Below are 18,433 nucleotides of genomic sequence, written 5' to 3' on the forward strand. Positions count from 1 at the left end.
AGATAGAGGAACAGTGTTCCAGTCAGTGGGTACGATATGCTTGGGGGGAGGGGCTGCAGGTTGCTCATGCATGGCATAGCTATGAATAATAAAAGGCCTCGGTAAGTCTTCATCCAGGGCATAGTGGAGAGTTAATTGCAGAAGGCTTCAGCCACAGGGTCTCGATGTAGGATGGTTCACAGAGTGACTGAGACAGCCGTGTGGAGTAGCCTGGGGATGGGAGCAAGTGCAGAGGCAGCCATTGTTGGTTAGGACTGTAGAGCAAACCCAGGCCTGCTCATGTTAGGGCGGTGTTCTGCCACAGAGCTGCATCCCAGCCCTGGGTGTTCTGAGGCAGTCTCACTAGCTCAGTCTAGCCTTGACGCAGATCTTCCTGCCTCGGCCTCCAGGTGCGCACCCCATTCCGTGCTTCTTTTGATTAAGTGACCTACATCCTGTTCTCTTTACTTTCATTGTTTAGCCTTTGTTCCCCTTCATGTTGTTGGGAGCCTTAGGACCCGCATTGTTCTCACATCCTAAGTCATAGTTCTCAACCTGTGGGTCGGATATCAGATGCCCTGCACATCAGATAGTTACATTATGATTCGTAACAGTAGCAAAGCTATAGTTACGTAGTAGCAACGAAATTATGCTATGGTTGGGGTCACCACAGCATGAGCTGTATTAAAGGGTCACACAGTCGGAAGGGTGAGAACCACTGCTCCAGGTGGTGTCAAACAAACAAAAGACTGAAGCCCAGGTCCCAACCGTGGAGCTGTTTCCTCTTGGGCTGAGTTGTCAAGCCTCATTTCCAGTCTGCTTCCCGCTGGCTTCATTCAGGCCCATGGCCACGGCAGGCTGCCCCCAGCTGCTGAGTCCCCTCCCCGGGTTCCAGTTGCTAAGTGTCTGTTGTCCTATTTGAGTATCATCAGCTCCAGTTACCTTTTTAATCTTTCCTCGACTGTTTGTTCTACATTAGTGTGGGGTGGAGGTGTGGCCCGAGATAAAGGCTGAGGCTGGGAACTGTGGGCTTCTGTGGAAAGCTGACTCGTACAGTTAGTGTGGTTTTTGACATTGTGTAATAGTGACTTCTGGGGCACAGTTCCTCCCTTACTTGAAATCCTAACTCTCCAAGCCATTTTCATATGCTTCTCTGCTAAATGCCCTTCCTGTGCTGTTAGTGACCGACTTGTTTAGAACAGGATCCTCTGTTGGGGAGTGCATATGAATGTGTGCATGTGTGCACTCCCGTGTATCCATGTGTGGAGGAGGGCAGAGGTCACCGTCAGTGTCCTCTGTTGGGGAGTGCATATGTATGTGTGTGTGTGTGTGTGCACTCCCGTGTGTCCATGTGTGGAGGAGGGCAGAGGTCACCGTCAGTGTCCTCTGTTGCTGTCCATCTTATTTTTTGAGACAAAGTCTCTCACTGAAACGGGAGCACAGCAATTTGGCTAAACCGGCTGATCAAGCCCCTGAACCCCCCCTTTGTCTCCCAGCACTGGAATTCCAGGCCTGTGGCACCACACCCTACTTTTTATGTAGGTGCTGGGGATCCAAACTCAGGGCCTCATGCACATTACCTACTGAGCCATCTGCTCAGTCCCCTAGAACAGGGATTCTCAACCTTTTTCTGGGCCACAGACCTTTTTGGAAATCTTATGAAGTCTATGGAAATCCCTCTCAGAATTATGTTTTCAAATGCATAAAACTAAATAGGAAGGATTACAAGGAAACTTAAAATTAAATGCTTATCAAAATATTTTCAAAACTTTGATATAGTAATGTATATACTTCCACTCACACAAAATAATATCAAAAGGTAGTTTTAACACTTGTGTGATCTCACAGGATTTTTTAAAAAATGTTTAAAACATCTTAGCAGTGTGGGCTCTACTGGTGATGATGTCACAGGCCTGCCATTCTCCAGTTAAAATCTAGTGAACATTGAGTTAACTTTTTCCCCAACAAGTTCACCTAACCCCTGGTTAAGGGGTTGTCTGAGTTTTCTTTGACATGTTAAGAGTGAGTTGTGTCTGTTTGCTTGCTCAGTTCAGGTTATTGGGTCGACTTACTGCTTCTGTGTGCGCTTTCTGTACCTGGTGTTTGCAGGTTAGCAGTAATTGAGGACGTGGGTAGAAAGGAGTCAGCGACCGATTGGAAAGGAAACACTGAAACAAAAGCTCATGGCGGTGCTTCCTGAGGTGCGCCGTGTCCCTCTTCCTGAGGTGCACCGTGTCCCTCTTCCTGAGGTGCACCGTGTCCCTCTTCCTGAGGTGCACCGTGTCCCTCTTCCTGAGGTGCACTGTGTCCCTCTTCCTGGAGCACCATGCCGCTTGAGTTCAGAATGCTCAGGTATATGGACTTTAATTTGCAACATCTGAACTAAGCAAGTATCTAAGATAATTAGGTAATTCACGGGAGGGTTTGTTTGTTGACGGCCTTTATGGCAGTCTTGCATCTACTTACAGGATCGGTCTTCATTATAGCACCCTCCCAGCTGAGCTATCTGGTGGCCAAGGAGTCCAACACCCCTGTAAGGAAAGCAGATGAATGGCCCCTCCCTCTTATACTTGACAGCGTGGTTTCGGGGTTGATGGACTTCTGCAGTCCCAGGGTAGTGAAAGGCATCCTGGGGGAGCAGTGAATGCTGAGGTAGGGATTGGGCCACTTTTCCCAGACAGCTAGATGCTCCTGGCCCCTGTAATTGGGGTGCCTGTTTAGTGTAGATGCTTCCAGTGCTAAGCCCCAGCTCTCAAGAATGACTGGGAACAGATCAAGACACTCAGAACCCACAGAGGGTGAACTTACTCCATCCTGCCCACAACTCTGTTCTTACCCCATTCTTCCAGTTGACAAGTGAGGCTTGGAGAGATTGCAGCCTGCCTCCTTAGAGAGTAACGTGTTATTCAGAAGGAAAGCCAGGCCTGTCCAATACAAGCCAGGCGCCCATGTCCAGTGGGTCTCTCCTGGCTTCAGCAAGCTAAGATGTGGGCAGAAGCTAAGGAATGCAAGGAAAAGGAAGACCAGAGGGAGAAATGCCAACAAAGGTTTCAGGGAGGGAGACTACCTGGCCCGGGCAGGAAGACAGGTTTTAAAAGGGAACCTGCAGAATCCCTCAAACAAGAGACCAGGCATAGGGTAGCAGAGGGGTTTACAGCCCATGACAGGCTGTTCAGAGCAGGCTTGGTGACTCATATCTGTTACTCCACAATAAGGGGGCTGAGGCAGGTGGATCACCATGAGTTCAAGGTGAGTCCCCCACCTCCAAAAAAAAGAACCCTCTTCTGGCCTTTGCAGGCACCAGGCACACAGATGGTACACAAGCAAACATATATACAGACCAAACACACATAAATAAATTTTTTTTTTTTTTTTTTTTTTTCCGAGACAGGGTTTCTCTGTGTAGCTTTGCGCCTTTCCTGGAACTCACTTGGTAGCCTAGGCTGGCCTCGAACTCACAGAGATCCACCTGGCTCTGCCTCCCAAGTGCTGGGATTAAAGGCATGCGCCACCACTGCCCGGCTAATAAATAATTTTTTTTAAATAACAAAGGGGCTGGAGAGATGGATGGTTCATTGGTTAAGAGCACTTGCTGCTCTTGCAGAGGACATTCAGTTCCCAGCACCCATGTCAGGCGTCTCATGGCAACCTATAACTCCAGGGGATCTCAACTGTTTTCTGGCCTCTACACACATCTGGCACACACACACACACACACACACACACACACACACACACACACGCGCGCGCGCACGCAGATAAGTTATACAGAGGAGGGAGGGAAGTGGGGGCATGGGATCCATAGCCAGTGCAGTAGCTGCCCTGTGGCCATAGGACCAGCAGATTCACAGAGGTTCTGATGGATCATCACGTTACAGAACTTCAAGATCATCCATCTACTAACTCTACACTGGCCCCTACCCTACCTCTATAGCAGCATGGATATCCATGTTAACCTCCTGACCTCCCCAGAGGCCAATAACAACAATATGGAAGTCTTCAGCAAGTGTTTCTACAATGACTGTGAACTGGGCCTAGGGTTCAGCCTTCATGGTGTCCCTGGCCATGGATGAGCTGTTCCTTGGGACCAGATAACTGAGGTAACCTGCTCGCCCTGGCCCTTTTGGACTCACCTGCTTGAGTCACATTCCAGGCTGGCAGCCAGCCCATCCCAACAGCCTGCACCTCACCTGTGGGAAGAAGGGGCCTACCTGGGACAAGACTGTACTCCCCTGGCTCTGGGCCCCAGCTGTGGCAGAGCCTGCCTTTTATAGCCTGAGTAATTGTGCCCTTGTCAAGTGAGGCTGTGATGATGTGTGGTGGAGCCCCAGTAAATGTATGTTCCCACAAAACAGAGGCCCATAAGTCAATAGGAAAAAATGCACTTACTGAAAAGTGAGTAGCCTGCATGAACAAGCCACTCACCAGAGAAGAAAACCTTCATGACAATGCGTGACACTGCTCTCCAGCAGTGGAGAGCAGAACCAGCAGGCTCTGGTCTGTGGGCTAAAGTGAGATGGGCCTGTGGATTGCAATCCTAGCTCTGCCCTTCCAGATGAGAGCCTTGGGCAAGTAGCATAATGCTTCTAGACCTCAGTTTCCCCATCTGAAAACAGATGGATGGAGATATGCTGGAGAAGACAGGATGGGTTAACTTACAGAAAGCCTGCCGCACAGCAGATGGTGGAAGTGAGTGCTGAGAAATGGTAACATTGGAGGAGTGCGAGGAATAGTAAGTAAAACCATCACCACGTCTCATGGACCAGATTGGCAAATGGTGGAAGACCTGGGGATTTCAAGGGCTGAGGAAAGGGTCTCATAGACTGTTTGCCCAGTGCAGACTGGCGCAGCATCTTGAAGAGCAGCTTGACAGCGTCCAAGGTGTCCCAGCTGCCTCCAGTGGCATTCTAGGGGCATGCATATGTGTGTATATACTGAAATGATGTGTAGGACTCCTGCTGCCCTTCCTTCGAGGGTTCCCGGTCGCAGCAGAGCCCTGGAGAGACAGCCTGATATGGCCACACCTGCACTGAATGAAGAAGGAGTCCAAAGGAAGAAAGCATTGAACAACATGAGCAGTGTTCCTGTAAAGGAACACCAAAGCTGGTGTAAGAGCTCATGCCTGTCATCGCAGTCCTTGGGAGGCTGAGGCAGGAGGATAACCAGGAATTTGAAACCATCCTGGGCTATACTCAACAAACAAGAGTAACAGCAATGAATGAATGAATGAATGAATGAACGAATGAATAAATGAATGAAAAGGGACACTGAAGAATCAAGAGTCCGTGGAAGCCAGAGACTCAAGGGCATGTGTTGGTCCAGGAATGTACTCTACTCTCCACTTGGACATCCATGGCAGACAGTACTAATCAATCCTAGACCCTGACCTCAACACCCTTTTGATGTTCCACATAGCCTCTACTAGTTGACCATAGTTGGCAGGGAAAAATAAATCTAGGTAGTATCTTTTGTTCATGTCCGTCCCTTCAGCCTTTTCCCTTTCATGGCTTATCAGCCTGGCTTACCACTGCCATTGGCCTCCCTTTGCCTACCACAGGCCAGGGGAGCTAGGGATAGACAGTTGCCAACAGCTTCAGTCAGTGGCTGGCAGGATGGGCTAAGTGCCCCAGTTCCCTCAGGTGAGAACCTTAGACATGCATCGTCACCAGTGTCCCCGAATGCCTCGCAGAGTCCAGGTGCTGGTCCCTAACAGTGAGTGGAGCCTTCCCCCCCCCCCCTCTACACCAGCATGTCCAGGCTCCTTCCCGGTGAAACCCACTGTCCTCTGCTCTTCTCAGAAGGCCCAACTCTGAGGAACTACACTCGAGCACCCCTGCATCTTCGTGGGTGTGAAGGCAAGGAACTTTCCCGAGAATTTGGCAAGGCCCTAGTGAGAGCCCATGCTTAGCTTCCCCAGCCTACTGGCTCCCTGTGGTCTCGACCCTCCTGCTTTGGCGTTGATTTCCCACTGCAAGAGAAATGGCCCAGCAGGGTGATCCCCGATGGGAACTCCTGGGCGCCTGGCGGTGGGTACCACCTTTTGGGTGGGCCCCAGAGCAGTCCCTTCTTCTAGGGCCTCAGTCTCCCTCTGTGGACTAGATTGCTAAGGAATCTGCTCCCTGCTGGGATGGAAGATGGTCTGGAAAGCAGCTGGCCCCCACCCAGTCATGAACAGCCAAAAGGTTAAAAATGCATATCTCCATGTTTTTAGCAGTTCAAGAATCTATTTACACTTTAGCTTTAGTGGGAAGTGAATGCTCTTTCTCTTTTTTATTTATTAATGTGTGCATGTGTATGGTGGGTGGGTGTGCAGCATGTGTAGAGGTCAGGACAGCCTTGTGGGGTCAGTTCTCTCCTTGGACACTCTGGGACTTGAACTAAGGTCATCAGGAATGCATGGCAGGCACCTTTACCCGCCACGCCATCCTGCTGGCCGGCAGAAAGATCACCTACTTATTGAACAGATCACCAGTGAGAAAAGGAACTGTCAAGACTCACGGCACTTCTGCCCACGGCCTCCTACCTCTGGGGCCTTGCCATCCCACAGTCTGTTGATGCAGAGGTGAAAAATGTACTTAAGGCCCTGGCTCATCTCTCCACTCACAGTCTGACTTAAGGCACAAAGCACTTTCTTTCAGAAACACCAGCTTGTCATCTGTGGAATGGGTGAGGATTCCAACCCCAAGGTGCCCCTCTCCAACTACAACCTAGTTAAAGGCTTGGTAGGAGAGGGTACCCTTTCCTTTGCCACCGCCGGGGAGGCAGCCTGGGATGGGAGTGTCACAGGGGAGGGAACAGCCTTGGCAAAGCCCTTTGCTGTTCCTCCCTCCCCCAAGCTGCCCTTGGTGACAAGGCAGAGGCCCTACCCTGAGCTCTCTTTACCCCAGTTCCGGAACATGAGTGTTGGAGCCATGAACAAGATCTTCCCCCAGGTAAAAGCTGCCGGAGCCTGAACTGGTTCCTGACCTGGGGGGCCAGCCTGGGGGTTGCAAAGGGCTCTAGGGGGTGCCCTGGGACCTCTGGTTACATTCATCTGCCCTGGGGACTCACTCCAAGTGGGAGCCAAGAGTGCTAATAGGCAGACAGAAGCTCAGGGGCGTTGGGGCACTGTCACTAGGAGGACCTGCCTGAGTCCATTTGAAGGACAAAGGAGCAGGTACTGGGTAGAAGGCACCCACTGCACTGGTGAAGTGTGGAGGCGTGAAGCCGGCAGATGAGTCTGGGCTGTGAGGGACCAGCGGTTTGCCCAGTCTGCTTCTGGTCTCTTGGGCAGGGAGATTCCGAGAGCCAAGCTGCTGCTGGAAAGCGAGCCCGCCCCGGAGGGGAAGGTAAGAACAGAGGTGCAAGTCAGGCTGGGTGCTGGGGGTCCGTCCCCAGGAACTACCTGAAGCTGGGCACAGAAAGTCCAAGGCTACTACCGCGGCCCCTCTGCCTCAATGTAGACAGTGGTGGTGTCTGCCCCCAGCTTCCTGCCCAGCCGTACATTCAGCCACTTGCTGGATAGAGCTGTTCATTCTCTCCAGCTCCCAGCATTTTCCGAGTGGCTACATTGTGCCTTTTACCTGCTAGACCGCCACACTGAACCTGGGACACCAAGGAACCTCTGGACCCCATGCCTGATCTGGGCAGTTCTGTTGATCTTAGGATAGGGTGGTTTAGGGCCACACACTTGTACCTATTGTATTTCCCCCACTCGGGTCAAGGTAATACGGCATTGTAAGGACGTTGCTAAGCCTCAGGGTCTTCCTTGCTCCGTGCTGATGTCTATTTCCAAGTTGGAGGTGTGGCTTTTCTTCCTTTGTCCCGGGTGGGCAGCAGCTCAGGAGCTTCTGGATTTAAAGTGGGCATCTCCACCTGGCTCTGCCTGGGAGTCTAGTCTTGCCTGTGACCCCACCTCGCACACAACATATACTGCACAAATATTTGAGGAGCAGCCACTTGGCTGGCCAGAAGTCTCTCCTGCCCAGGTTCAACACAGTCTCCCTGGTGACCCAAGTTTACCCTGTGTTTGCTGACCACAAAGGAGCCACCAACTAGGGCTGTGGCATGATAGGTTTTAGCTGCACAGTGTGCTTCCTGTCAGTATATTGTTGTCTCCTCTGCTGACCTACACCCTCATGCCTTCATCCTCGCTAGCCACCCCTCAGGCTTCTCCTCCCACACCCTCTGCCCAGAAATCCTGCTCTTTGAGGCCTCTGCCCTGCCCCGACCTATCAATCAGCTGGTTTTCCTGAGGCCCCTGCATCACTCGAAGCTCCCCAGAGCCCTGTCCACACTTCCTCAGCCACCCTTTCGTTTGACACTACAGGCTCAGGTCTTGCTGGCAGGTGACTGGAAACGTGAGTGGTGTGAATTAAATGACCCCAACCAGGAGCCCCCCCTTGTCTTCTGTGTCTTTGGTTTGCACGCACACACACACACACACACACACACACACACACGCACACACACACACACGCGCACACACACTCACACACACACTCTCACACACACGCACACACACACACACACACACACACACACACACACACACTCACACAGCACCAGTGAGAGCTAGGCCCCTGCTTTAGAGCCTGACCAGAGGCCACAGGGATGAATCAAACCTGCCGCTGCCCTTCTGGGACCTGGCAGAGGGGACCAAGTCTCCACCCTGCTCCCTACAATGTCTGATTCTCCAACTGTAGCTGTGAACTCTCCGAGGCCAAGGAAAGCTATTTCCTGCCTTCCACAGAGCAAGGCGCCCAGGAGCGCCTTCATAAAGCCGCTTTGCTTCATTTTGCAAGCAAGCAAGCAAGCATTAGGGGGTTAAGCCAGGCATGGTGGTGCATGCCAATAATCCCAGCACTTGGGAGGTGAAGGCAGGCAGATCTCTGTGAGTTTGAAGCCAGCCTGGTCTACAGAATGAGTTCTAGGCCAGAGATACACAGTGAGACCCTGTCTTGAAAAACAAAAAACAAACAAACAAAAGAATTAGGGGAGCCCAGCACAGTTCTCGAGGATGAGGACATCTGCCAGCTACTCCCATCACTGCCGTTTACACAGTGCCTCGGTGAGAGCTTGACACGTGGGAGATGCACAGTAAATACTTAACTCCCAACAGCATCTGCTGTTTCAGAGTAAACATTCAACAAACCAGCCCCATCATGGCACCACTGAGGCACAGAAAAGTGAAGTTCTCACTGTGTGGCCAGCTAGGAACTGATGGAACTGGACTCCAGGCAGAACAGATTTTAGGTTGGAATTGAAGAAAAGGTCTGGGTTTGGGCATCAAACAGGTATCGTCCCCCAGCCCAGTACAGGGTAACCGGGACCAGTCTGTCATCCACAGAAATAAAGGACTCTTGTGAAACATAGAAATGACGGCTGTGATGAGCCTGTGGTCGTTTCTTTCATGGTACAGACTGGGTACACAGATGTCTACTGTCCTGTTCCCCTGGTCATGAGGATAGACTAGGAAGGACAGAAGGGGAGACAACCTCTGGGAGCAGAGGCTAGCCAGCAGCGGCACTTGGTGATGGGGAGGACAGGCAGGACCAGAGAGTGTCATGGAGGGCTTAGGAGGGCTTCTTCTATCCCTAAGGCTCTCTGACTGGGGGGGGGGGGGTCCTGCAGGGCTGGGGGGCATCCTAGGGGGTCCTGCACCTCTTCACAGTCTTCTCCTCCACAGGCTGTGGCCCCTGCTGCTGCTCGCGCCGTGGGTTCTGCCTCTCGGCCTTCCTGCTGCTACTGCTGGCCGTGCTTGCCGCCTTGCTTGTCGTGGCCACTGTCCTGGGACGTCCACCCCGCGTACCAGGTCAGGGTGGCGAGAGGGAGCCATGGAGGCTCAGGGAGCTGGGAAACCTAGCCCAGCCTAGCTTCTCCCTCTAGAGTCTCGAGGTTCCTTAAGGTGCAAACACAGATACCTGTGCATGAATGGACACAAGTCGGAGAGGCCTTGTACACACCCTTGACACGCATCGTTTTAAATTTTTTCTTTTAAATTTTAAAATTTACTTTTCTGTATATGAGTGTTCTGCATGCATATATGTCTGTACACCCCATGTGTGCCTGGGGCCCAGGGAGGACGGAAGATGATGTCAGACCCTCTGGAACTGTAGTTAACAGATGGTTGTGAGCCTCCAGGTGGGTGCTGGGAATTGAACCTAGGTCCTCTGGAAGAGCAACAAGTGCTCTTAAGCACCGAGCCATCTCTCCAGCCCCAACATGCACTACTGAGAGGTCCTGGTTTTGCTGTTACTTCCTCTAAGAAACTCTCTCAGACCCCTGAGCTGGCCTAGGAGCTTCCTCAGTCCCACAGCCAATGCACTTCCTAGTCCCCTCATCTGACCACCCTGGGTGGTGCTCTCAACCACAGGACAGGTTGTGTTCAGAGCTTTACTGTGGTCTGGCTGCAGTGGTGAACCACCCAATGCAGCCCCACCCTCAGGGAGCGGTTTGGAGAGCCATATGGGCTTGATCGAATAAACACCCAAGGGCAGGCCTAATGGGGGGTCAGGGGTCGGAACCAAGGCTCTCATCCGATCAGTGGTGGGAGTCAGGGTGGGAAGCATCTTGGGGAGTGAAAGAGACCTGAGGTGGGAAGGGAAAGTGGAGATTGGTTGGAAAAGAGTGTCAGGAACAGCATCCCAGGCATAGGGAACAGCATGTGTGGAGGTCCTGGGGTGGGAATCATACGGAGAAGGAAAGATGGAAAGAAGACAGTGGATGTGAGTGCGTGGGGTCAGGTGCCCCGGACCTTAAAAAGCTGCACTTGGGAGGGTGGCCATGTTCCAGGAGCCGAGGGAAGGGACTGTCCCATCCTTCTTCCTCACTTTCTGAGAGATGGCTCCATGGCCAGCCAGGGAAGGGTGAAATCACAGCATTCCACCTGACAGAGCAGAAGGGGAAGCTGCAGCCATGGGCTGTGTGTGCAAGCGTATGTGCATGTGTGCATGTGTGTCAGTGCCTGTGTGCATGCAGATGCTTGACTGTGCATGTGTGTGCGAGTGCCCGTGGTCATGCAGATGCCTGCCTGCCTGTGTGCATGTGTGTGTGAGTGTGAGTGTGCATGCAGATGTGTGCATGTGTGTGTGAGTGTGTGTGTGCATGCAGATGTCTGCCTGCTTGTATTCATGTGTGTGTGTGAATGTCTGTATGTTTGTGCAGGTGTCTGCCTGCCTGTGTGCATGCAGATGTCTGCCTGCTTGTGTTCATGTGTGTGTGTGTGAATGCTCATATGTTGTTGGGTTTTGTTTTGTTTTTGTTTTTGTTTTTCACACTCTTTACTCTTTGGAGGCTCACCTCCAACTACCAAATAAATACACAGAGACTTATTCTTACTTATGAATGCCTGGCCTTAGCTTGGCTTGTTTCTAGCCAGCTTTTCTTAAATTATCCAGTCTACCTTTTGCCTCTGGGCTTTTACCTTTCTCTATTCTATATTCATTTCTTTCCTTCTTACTCCATAGCTGGTTGTGTGGCTGGGTGAATGGCCCCTGGCGTCCTCTCTCCTTTTCTCACTCCTCCTCTTTTTCCTTCTCCTATTTATTCTCTTTGCCTGCCAGCCCCACCTATCCCTCTCTCCTGCCTAGCTATTGGCCGTTCAGCTCTTTATTAGACCAATCAGGTGTTTTAGACAGGCAAAGTAACACAGATTTACAGAGTTAAACAAATGCAACATGAAAGGATGCAGCACATCTTTGCATCATTAAACAAATATTCCACAGCATAAACAAATGTAACACATCTTCAACTAATATTCCACAACACCCGTATGTGTGCAGGCACCTGCCTGCCTATGTGCACATTAGTGTGCATGTCAGTCTATCTGTGTACATGTGTGTCAGTATATGTGCACATGTCTGTGTGTGCATCTGTTGTCTCCATGCATATGCAGGAAGGTGTAGCTGTGTCCATGTGAATGTGTTCATTTTCCTGTCTGCATCTGCGACAGTGTGTGTCCCTAACGGTGTCTCCTATGACTAGCTGAGGTAGCTCTGGAACTGAGACATGATTCATACTGGCACAAATGCACTGACGGGCCTGCTGCTTCCCCTCCCCCATTCACACATGTGCCCACAGGCACAGTCTGTGACTTCCATCTCCTTAGTTTCTCCTTTAAATCTTGGGGCTACCTCTAGGGGTGAGTGTCTTTCCTCCTCTGGGAGGGTTTAAGCATACCACTTCTCAGGAGTGCTTGGAGGAACAATAAAAATATGGAAGTTCGCAGACTCTTGAGGTATGCCCGGTTGGAAGGGATTGTGACATTCTGTCCCCAGATAGCACAAATATATACAATTTGCAACAAGCTAAACTGGTTCCAGGAGATCCATCATTAAAGCCATGTGGATGATGGCACACTGACCTCAATGCTTCCTGTGTGAGTAAACCAGGGAGGCACTCTGCACACCTGTGATCCACAGTGTCTAGAACGATCATGTCCCCCACATTCCACACACCCCTGGGGCTAGGCTCTGACCTCTGTTTTGTAGACAAAGGACCTAGGCTTGAGGGGCAGGATCACTTGTACCTGCCACAATGTGTTAACGGCAGAGTGGCAGCTTCAACTCCACAGATGCCATGGAGTTTAGGGCCTCCCCGCTGCCCCAGGCCCTCCAGGAGCTCAGAGGGGCTCCCTGGGGGACCCTGTGCAGTGTCCACCTTGCCCATCTCAAGGCTGCCTGGATGAGCACCACCTCCACGCTAGGGCCTCTCTTGCCCCTACAGAGACCCAGTCCTGTGTGACAATGACCAACAGGACGGGCTTCTTATGCCATGACCGAAGGCACTGCATCCCAGCCCACGGGGTGTGTGATGGCATTCGCACCTGTGCCCATGGTGAGGATGAGGAGGAAAGCTTGTGCCGTGAGTACCCCTCAGATCTGTGTCCCTGTCCATGCCCGCACAACCACCCTAACTCTCCCTGCAGCTCAGCTCTGTGGAACATTCTTAGGCACTACCTCCATGCCCCCATGCCTATAATGACATGATGCCCTAGCCAAGACCTTCCTCTGTACACTGAGGGAGCTCCACTCCTCAGCCTCTGTGGCCACCCTTCAAGGCAGAGTTCACATACTACCTCTTCCTGGAAGCCGTCCCTGACTCCTGCTGGAGGTCAACAGTCCTTCTTTAGGCTCCTACAGACCCTTGCCTCCCTGTGTCTTGGCCCTAGTCACACTGGCCTCATGTCTGCCACCCCATTAGGTTATGAATGCCTCTGTGGCAGTCTGCTCCAGTCTGCTTGGTACTGGAGTTCCAGTAGCTGGGACAAGGGTAGCCAGAATGACTTGCTGAATGAGTGAGCAAGTGAATGAATGAATCAGAAGGCCTTGAAACACCTGTATTTCGGAGAGAGGAGCCTGGCTGTGTAGAATTAACGTGAGAGCAAAAATGAACAGGGAGACTTGCAGGAGGGCGAGAGCTCTGAGCTGCTGGAGGCAGGGTTGGGAGTCTAAAGAATCATTTAGCCCAAATCCAAGAGTGGTGGTCACACCGTAATCTCATCACTTGGAAGGTGGATGCAGGAGGATCAGGAGTTCAAGGTCATCCTTGGCTACACTGCAAGTTTCAGGCCAGCCTGGGCTACATGAGACCCTGTCTTAACAACAAAAAGGTCAGCTGGCCCACACTCCAGCTCCTATCCCAAGTGCTGCTCCAGCAAGTGCAACAGAGACTACCCAGCCTCCCTTAAATGCTTCTAGGATGGGGAGTTCACCCCACAAGGCTGGCCTGGGTTTGTGTGAATTTGGGTCACCCTGTACACTACTTCCTGACCTGAAAGCTACTTTGGAATCTGGGGCCTAAGTGTAAGGAATCTGGGTTCTGCCTGCTACGTCCTGGTGACAGGAGGCTTCCTGGCAGGAAAGACCTTGACCGTGGATGAAGGTGGTGAAGGCAGGGGTGGCGAGGAGGACTTCCGCAGAGACAGCACATGCAATGCTGAGGGTGGGGACACGCTAGAGGAGTGGGGACAGACAGGAGACTGAGGGTAGGGACATGCTAGAGGAGTGGGGACAGACAGGAGACTGAGGGTGGGGACACGCTAGAGGAGTAGGGACAGACACAAGACTGAGGGTGGGGACATGCTAGAGGAGTGGGGACAGACAGGAGACTGAGGGTGGGGACAGACAGGAGACTGAGAGTGGGGACATGCTAGAGGAGTGGGGACAGACAGGAGACTGAGGGTGGGAACACGCTAGAGGAGTGGGGACAGACACGAGACTGAGGGTGGGGACATGCTAGAGGAGTGGGGACAGACAGGAGACTGAGGGTGGGGACATGCTAGAGGAGTGGGGACAGACAGGAGACTGAGGGTGGGGACATGCTAGAGGAGTGGGGACAGACACAAGACGGAGGGTGGGGACAGACAGGAGACTGAGAGTGGGGACATGCTAGAGGAGTGGGGACAGACACGAGACTGAGGGTGGGGACATGCAAGGGCTGGGTAGGGAGTAGAGATGCTCTTCTGGCCTCTCGCCACCCAACAAGAGGTACCCAGAGCAAGAACACTCCACTCCTTGGACCCGACCTCGTCCTGGGAGACTTCCTGTGGATGGGGAGACCCTGAGTGCACTGACTGCCAGGTTGGACACAGTGATCGAGCTGCAGGTGGCTGAGGCACTGTGGTCCGAGGGGAACTTCGTCCTGCCCCATGTGTCCCTCTCTAGGAGATGTGCCCCTGAGCCTCCCCAGTTTCCTCCTGGCCCACTGTGGAGACCCAGCCTCCTGGATCTACTCGGACCAGAAATGTGATGGCACCAACAACTGTGGGGACTGCTCGGATGAACTGAGCCCAGGTAGGGTGGGCGGGGTCTGGGCACAGTGGGCGGGGTCTGGGCACAGTGGGCGGGGTCTGGGCACGGGTGGGCGGGAACAGGCAGCCAGGCGTGGTCAGGGAAAGAGGCTGAGCAGGACGCTGAGTCTCCTGCATGCTTTCCCTGCATCCCGGGAAGGAGTTTTCCACTCCCACTTGAACACCTCTGGGTAGAGGTGCTGGGTATGAGAGGCTCTCCTGTGGAGGGGACTTGTCTCCAGGGTGCTGACTGGGCACCAGGGCACTGAGGGGGACTGAGCGAAGACACTGCCCTACCTCTCTGGGTCTGAGCCTTCTGTCCTGGGCACCTTCCAGCAACCCTGTGAGGAGGGCAGGACAGGACTCGAGACCCCAATTCATATGTGGGCAATCCCAAGCGTCAAGAAGAGAACAGACGTGGCAGGAAGGGAATGTGAAGTCCAGAGACCTGCTTTAGATCTCCTTAAACCCTCTCCCCAGCACTGGGGAGGTGCTCAGGGCTTGCTGCACAGCGTGGGGACCCAAATTCCATCCCTAGGATCCACACGCTAGAAGGGGAGAAGTGACCACAGGCTCTCTGACTTCCACACGCCACATACATACCACGTCAGATACGCATGCGCGCACACAATAACTAAATGGAATTTAACATTTTAAGGTAGGGTGCTGAAGATGCAGCTCAGTTGGTAGAATGTCTGCCTAGTGTGCGTGAAGCCCTGGGCTGATGCCCAGCACCACAGAAGTGAGGCATGCTGGCACATTCCTATAGTCCCAATACTCAGAGTGAAGGCAGGAGGAGCAGAGGGCAAGGTCATCTTTAGCTGCATAGTTGAACAGTTAAAGGCCAGCTTGAGACCTTTAACTGTTTTGTCTCAAGAGACAAAAGCTGAGGAACAATTGAGAAAGACACTGCAGACCTTAAGCCTCCATACAAACACACATATACATGAGCATGCATCCATCTGTGTGTATACATGTGTGTGCGCATACATGCACACACATTCTATCCCCAGTGTTAAATCAACAAACATGGTCTGAGCGCTGTTGAGGGAGGCCTGTGCCAGATTCTGGAAGGGGATACTCAGGAGCCAGACACATCTCAAGAGCTACATCATGTTGGTGCCAAAAGGAAGTGCTGGGGCCCTGGAGGAATCCACAGACTTCTCAGAAAAGGCTTCACCAGAACAGGCTGCTGAGAACAGGGGCCAGCAGTCAGGGATGGTGGGTAAAGAGGAATGCTGGAGCCATGGGCACCAGGCAGGGGACAGAAGGGTGAGGCACCCCAGGGCATCCAAGGGACAGCTATGGCGGGAGTCAGAATGAAGCAGGAAGCTGAACTGGGTAAAGCAGTTTCTACACATCCATTCATGTCTGAGCTCTGCCTAGTTCCTTTTACTCAACAACTGAGCAGATGGAACCCGAGGCTTAGACAGGGTGAGCAGGTCACACAGCCTGAGTTATGGCGTTCAAGTCTCTCTGCTGCAGGGAAACCGGGAACGTAGTCACCCCACAGTAGATAGCCTAAGGCTACAGGAGCTATGGCATGGTGCAGGGCTGGAGAGTGCCCTAGTGTGTGGAGAGCCCTGGACCGACCAGCAGCTGCTTCTTCCTCTGGCTCTTGTCTCCCCAGTGACCGTGTGCCCACCTTGTGGCCCGGGATGGTGGCGCTGCACTCCGACTGTCTTCAGATACTGCAGCTGCATCCCGAGGGTCCTGTGCCGGGACCATGTGCAGCACTGTTCTGACTGGTCAGATGAGTATGTCTGTCCTGGACCCTGAGTGAACCTCCCTCCACAGCATGGAAGCCAGCACCAGTAACCTTCCGCCAGAGCATCAAACCCTGGACCACAAAGGCAGGAAGGAACCTCTGACATCATCCAGTGACAGCCTCCCACTCTCTCTAACTCGGAATTAATTACCTTTCCTCTTTTCAAGGCTCTCAGCCTTTACTTGGGCACCTCCAATGACAAGGAGCTCACTTCCATGTCAGACAGCTTCTAACAAAGATGAGGCAAGTCTGCCTCCCTCTTTTTAGGCCTGTCTATGGGACCACACAGAGGAAATACGCTCCTTGGCTCCAGGGCAGGCCTGAAGGTCCCAATCTTGTCGATGTTTGGAGAGACAGATTAATGTGTGGCTCAAATGCCAAGCAGAGGAGTTTAGCCCCCGTGGATAGAAAACAAAGTACACACATTTACCATCCATTTGGTACCCAAGGCAGAACTGCTGAGATCTAAGGCCGCTGGGGCACGATGCTCAACTCACCAGCAGCCCCCAGTTGACCACACGGGACTGCACGCGGTATCCTTCTAGCGCCCCAGTCTCCTTGTCTGGAGAATGGGAGGCCCGGAGAGAGGATCAGTGCCTTCAGCCTTGGCCCTGCTTCACCCGACACTCTCCTGCAGGTTGGCCTTTTGGTCCTGAAGCCAGAGTGAGCCATCTCCCTGAGTTCCTTCTAGCTTCACGGCACTTCGGCAGGCAAGGGCGGATGGGGAAACTGAGGCCCAGGGGATAACTTGCCCAGGATCAACACTGGAACTGGGACTCAAAGTCAGTCTCAAAGTCAATCTGTGGAACTCTGACCTTGAACTTAGGGCCTTCCCCACTATTAAAGAAAGTAGCCACACCTTGGCTAGGGGGAGGGAGGTGACTATAAAGAGGTAGCTTGAGGTACCTCAAAAGTAACTTGTCCTAATCCTGAAAGAGAAACTTGGGATCTGGCTATGGAGGGCCCCTGTTGGAAGACACAGATAACCCACTAGAAATTAATAAAACTGGTTTTCTACGTTAGTGTCTTACAAGGTTTGAACTGAAAATGGCACCCAAGGAGCCAGTGGGCTCTGGCCATTCATTAGTTCTTTGACTAATTTGTGCATTCATTCAGCCATTTCTGAACCAAGCTGGGAGCTGGGAGCTGGGCCCCCAGAGAAGAGGCCTGGGTCCCAGCACACGAGCAGTGTGAGGCCTTGTGGGGAACCCATGTCACCCCATGCAGGGATGAGTGAGGCAAGTGGGGGATGCTAGGCCCCAGTGGCCCTGCTTGAGGGATGTCCAGCCTCAGCTTGACCCTTCAGCTGGGTTTCTCTGCAGAAGGCAGGGGCTGTCTTCAGGAGGAGGGACCATGTGAGGCACGTGACAGTTCTCCTCAACCATGGACCGTCCAACAGGCTGGAGCGGCCAAAGCATGGGCATATGTGAAAAACAAAGATGCTCACTTCATAATAAGAGTACCGGAGACCCAGACGAGCAAAAGCAAGTCGATTTATTTAACGATCTTGCAGGGCATCAGCCCGGATTGGCAGGCTGGCCTCGTGAGTGCAGTGAGCATTTATAACCCCTAGTTCATGACCCTTCCACCTGTCTGTGAATAATCAGGAGGGCACAGTCTCACAGACCATCGGGGTTTAATCTGACCCTCTCTCCTTCACATTTGTCCTTTTCTCAGCAAAAACTTTGCATGGGTTCATCTGTTTTATACCCTGTTTATTTTAGGCTTATCGGATGTGTGCAGGCAAGCTTGGCTATGAGTAATTTTCTGTTCTAAACTTCTAGCGTGGACAGGGGTGGGTAGCTTAGCAGAGTTTGGATAGGGGCATTTAGACTAGCAGGCATTAGCAGAGGGCCAGCATTTTCTGGTCAGTTTGCACTGGGCCTCAGTTGACTCAAGGCACCTTGGAAAATGAA

At 52.5% G+C, this 18,433-nt stretch overlaps 1 protein-coding gene across 2 annotated transcripts; it reads left to right on the forward strand.

Annotated features, from left to right (window-relative positions):
• Positions 1-6,791: 6,791 nt before the first annotated feature.
• Ldlrad1 (low density lipoprotein receptor class A domain containing 1) lies at positions 6,792-16,645 on the forward strand. 2 transcript variants are annotated; one of them, XM_059256025.1, is made up of 5 exons: positions 6,955-7,307; positions 9,647-9,772; positions 12,685-12,822; positions 14,625-14,753; positions 16,380-16,645. In XM_059256025.1, the coding sequence occupies exons 1-5, from the start codon at positions 7,193-7,195 to the stop codon at positions 16,526-16,528; spliced, it is 657 nt and encodes a 218-aa protein (XP_059112008.1). In that variant the 5' UTR covers positions 6,955-7,192; the 3' UTR covers positions 16,529-16,645. The 2 variants fall into 2 exon arrangements, with proteins under 2 accessions (XP_059112009.1, XP_059112008.1); XM_059256026.1 differs by lacking the exons at positions 9,647-9,772; positions 12,685-12,822 and adding an exon at positions 6,792-6,911 and having other exon boundaries at positions 7,253-7,307.
• Positions 16,646-18,433: the final 1,788 nt, after the last annotated feature.

Source organism: Peromyscus eremicus, chromosome 2 (genome assembly GCF_949786415.1).
Source record: "Peromyscus eremicus chromosome 2, PerEre_H2_v1, whole genome shotgun sequence".
Taxonomy (NCBI): Eukaryota; Metazoa; Chordata; class Mammalia; order Rodentia; family Cricetidae; genus Peromyscus; species Peromyscus eremicus.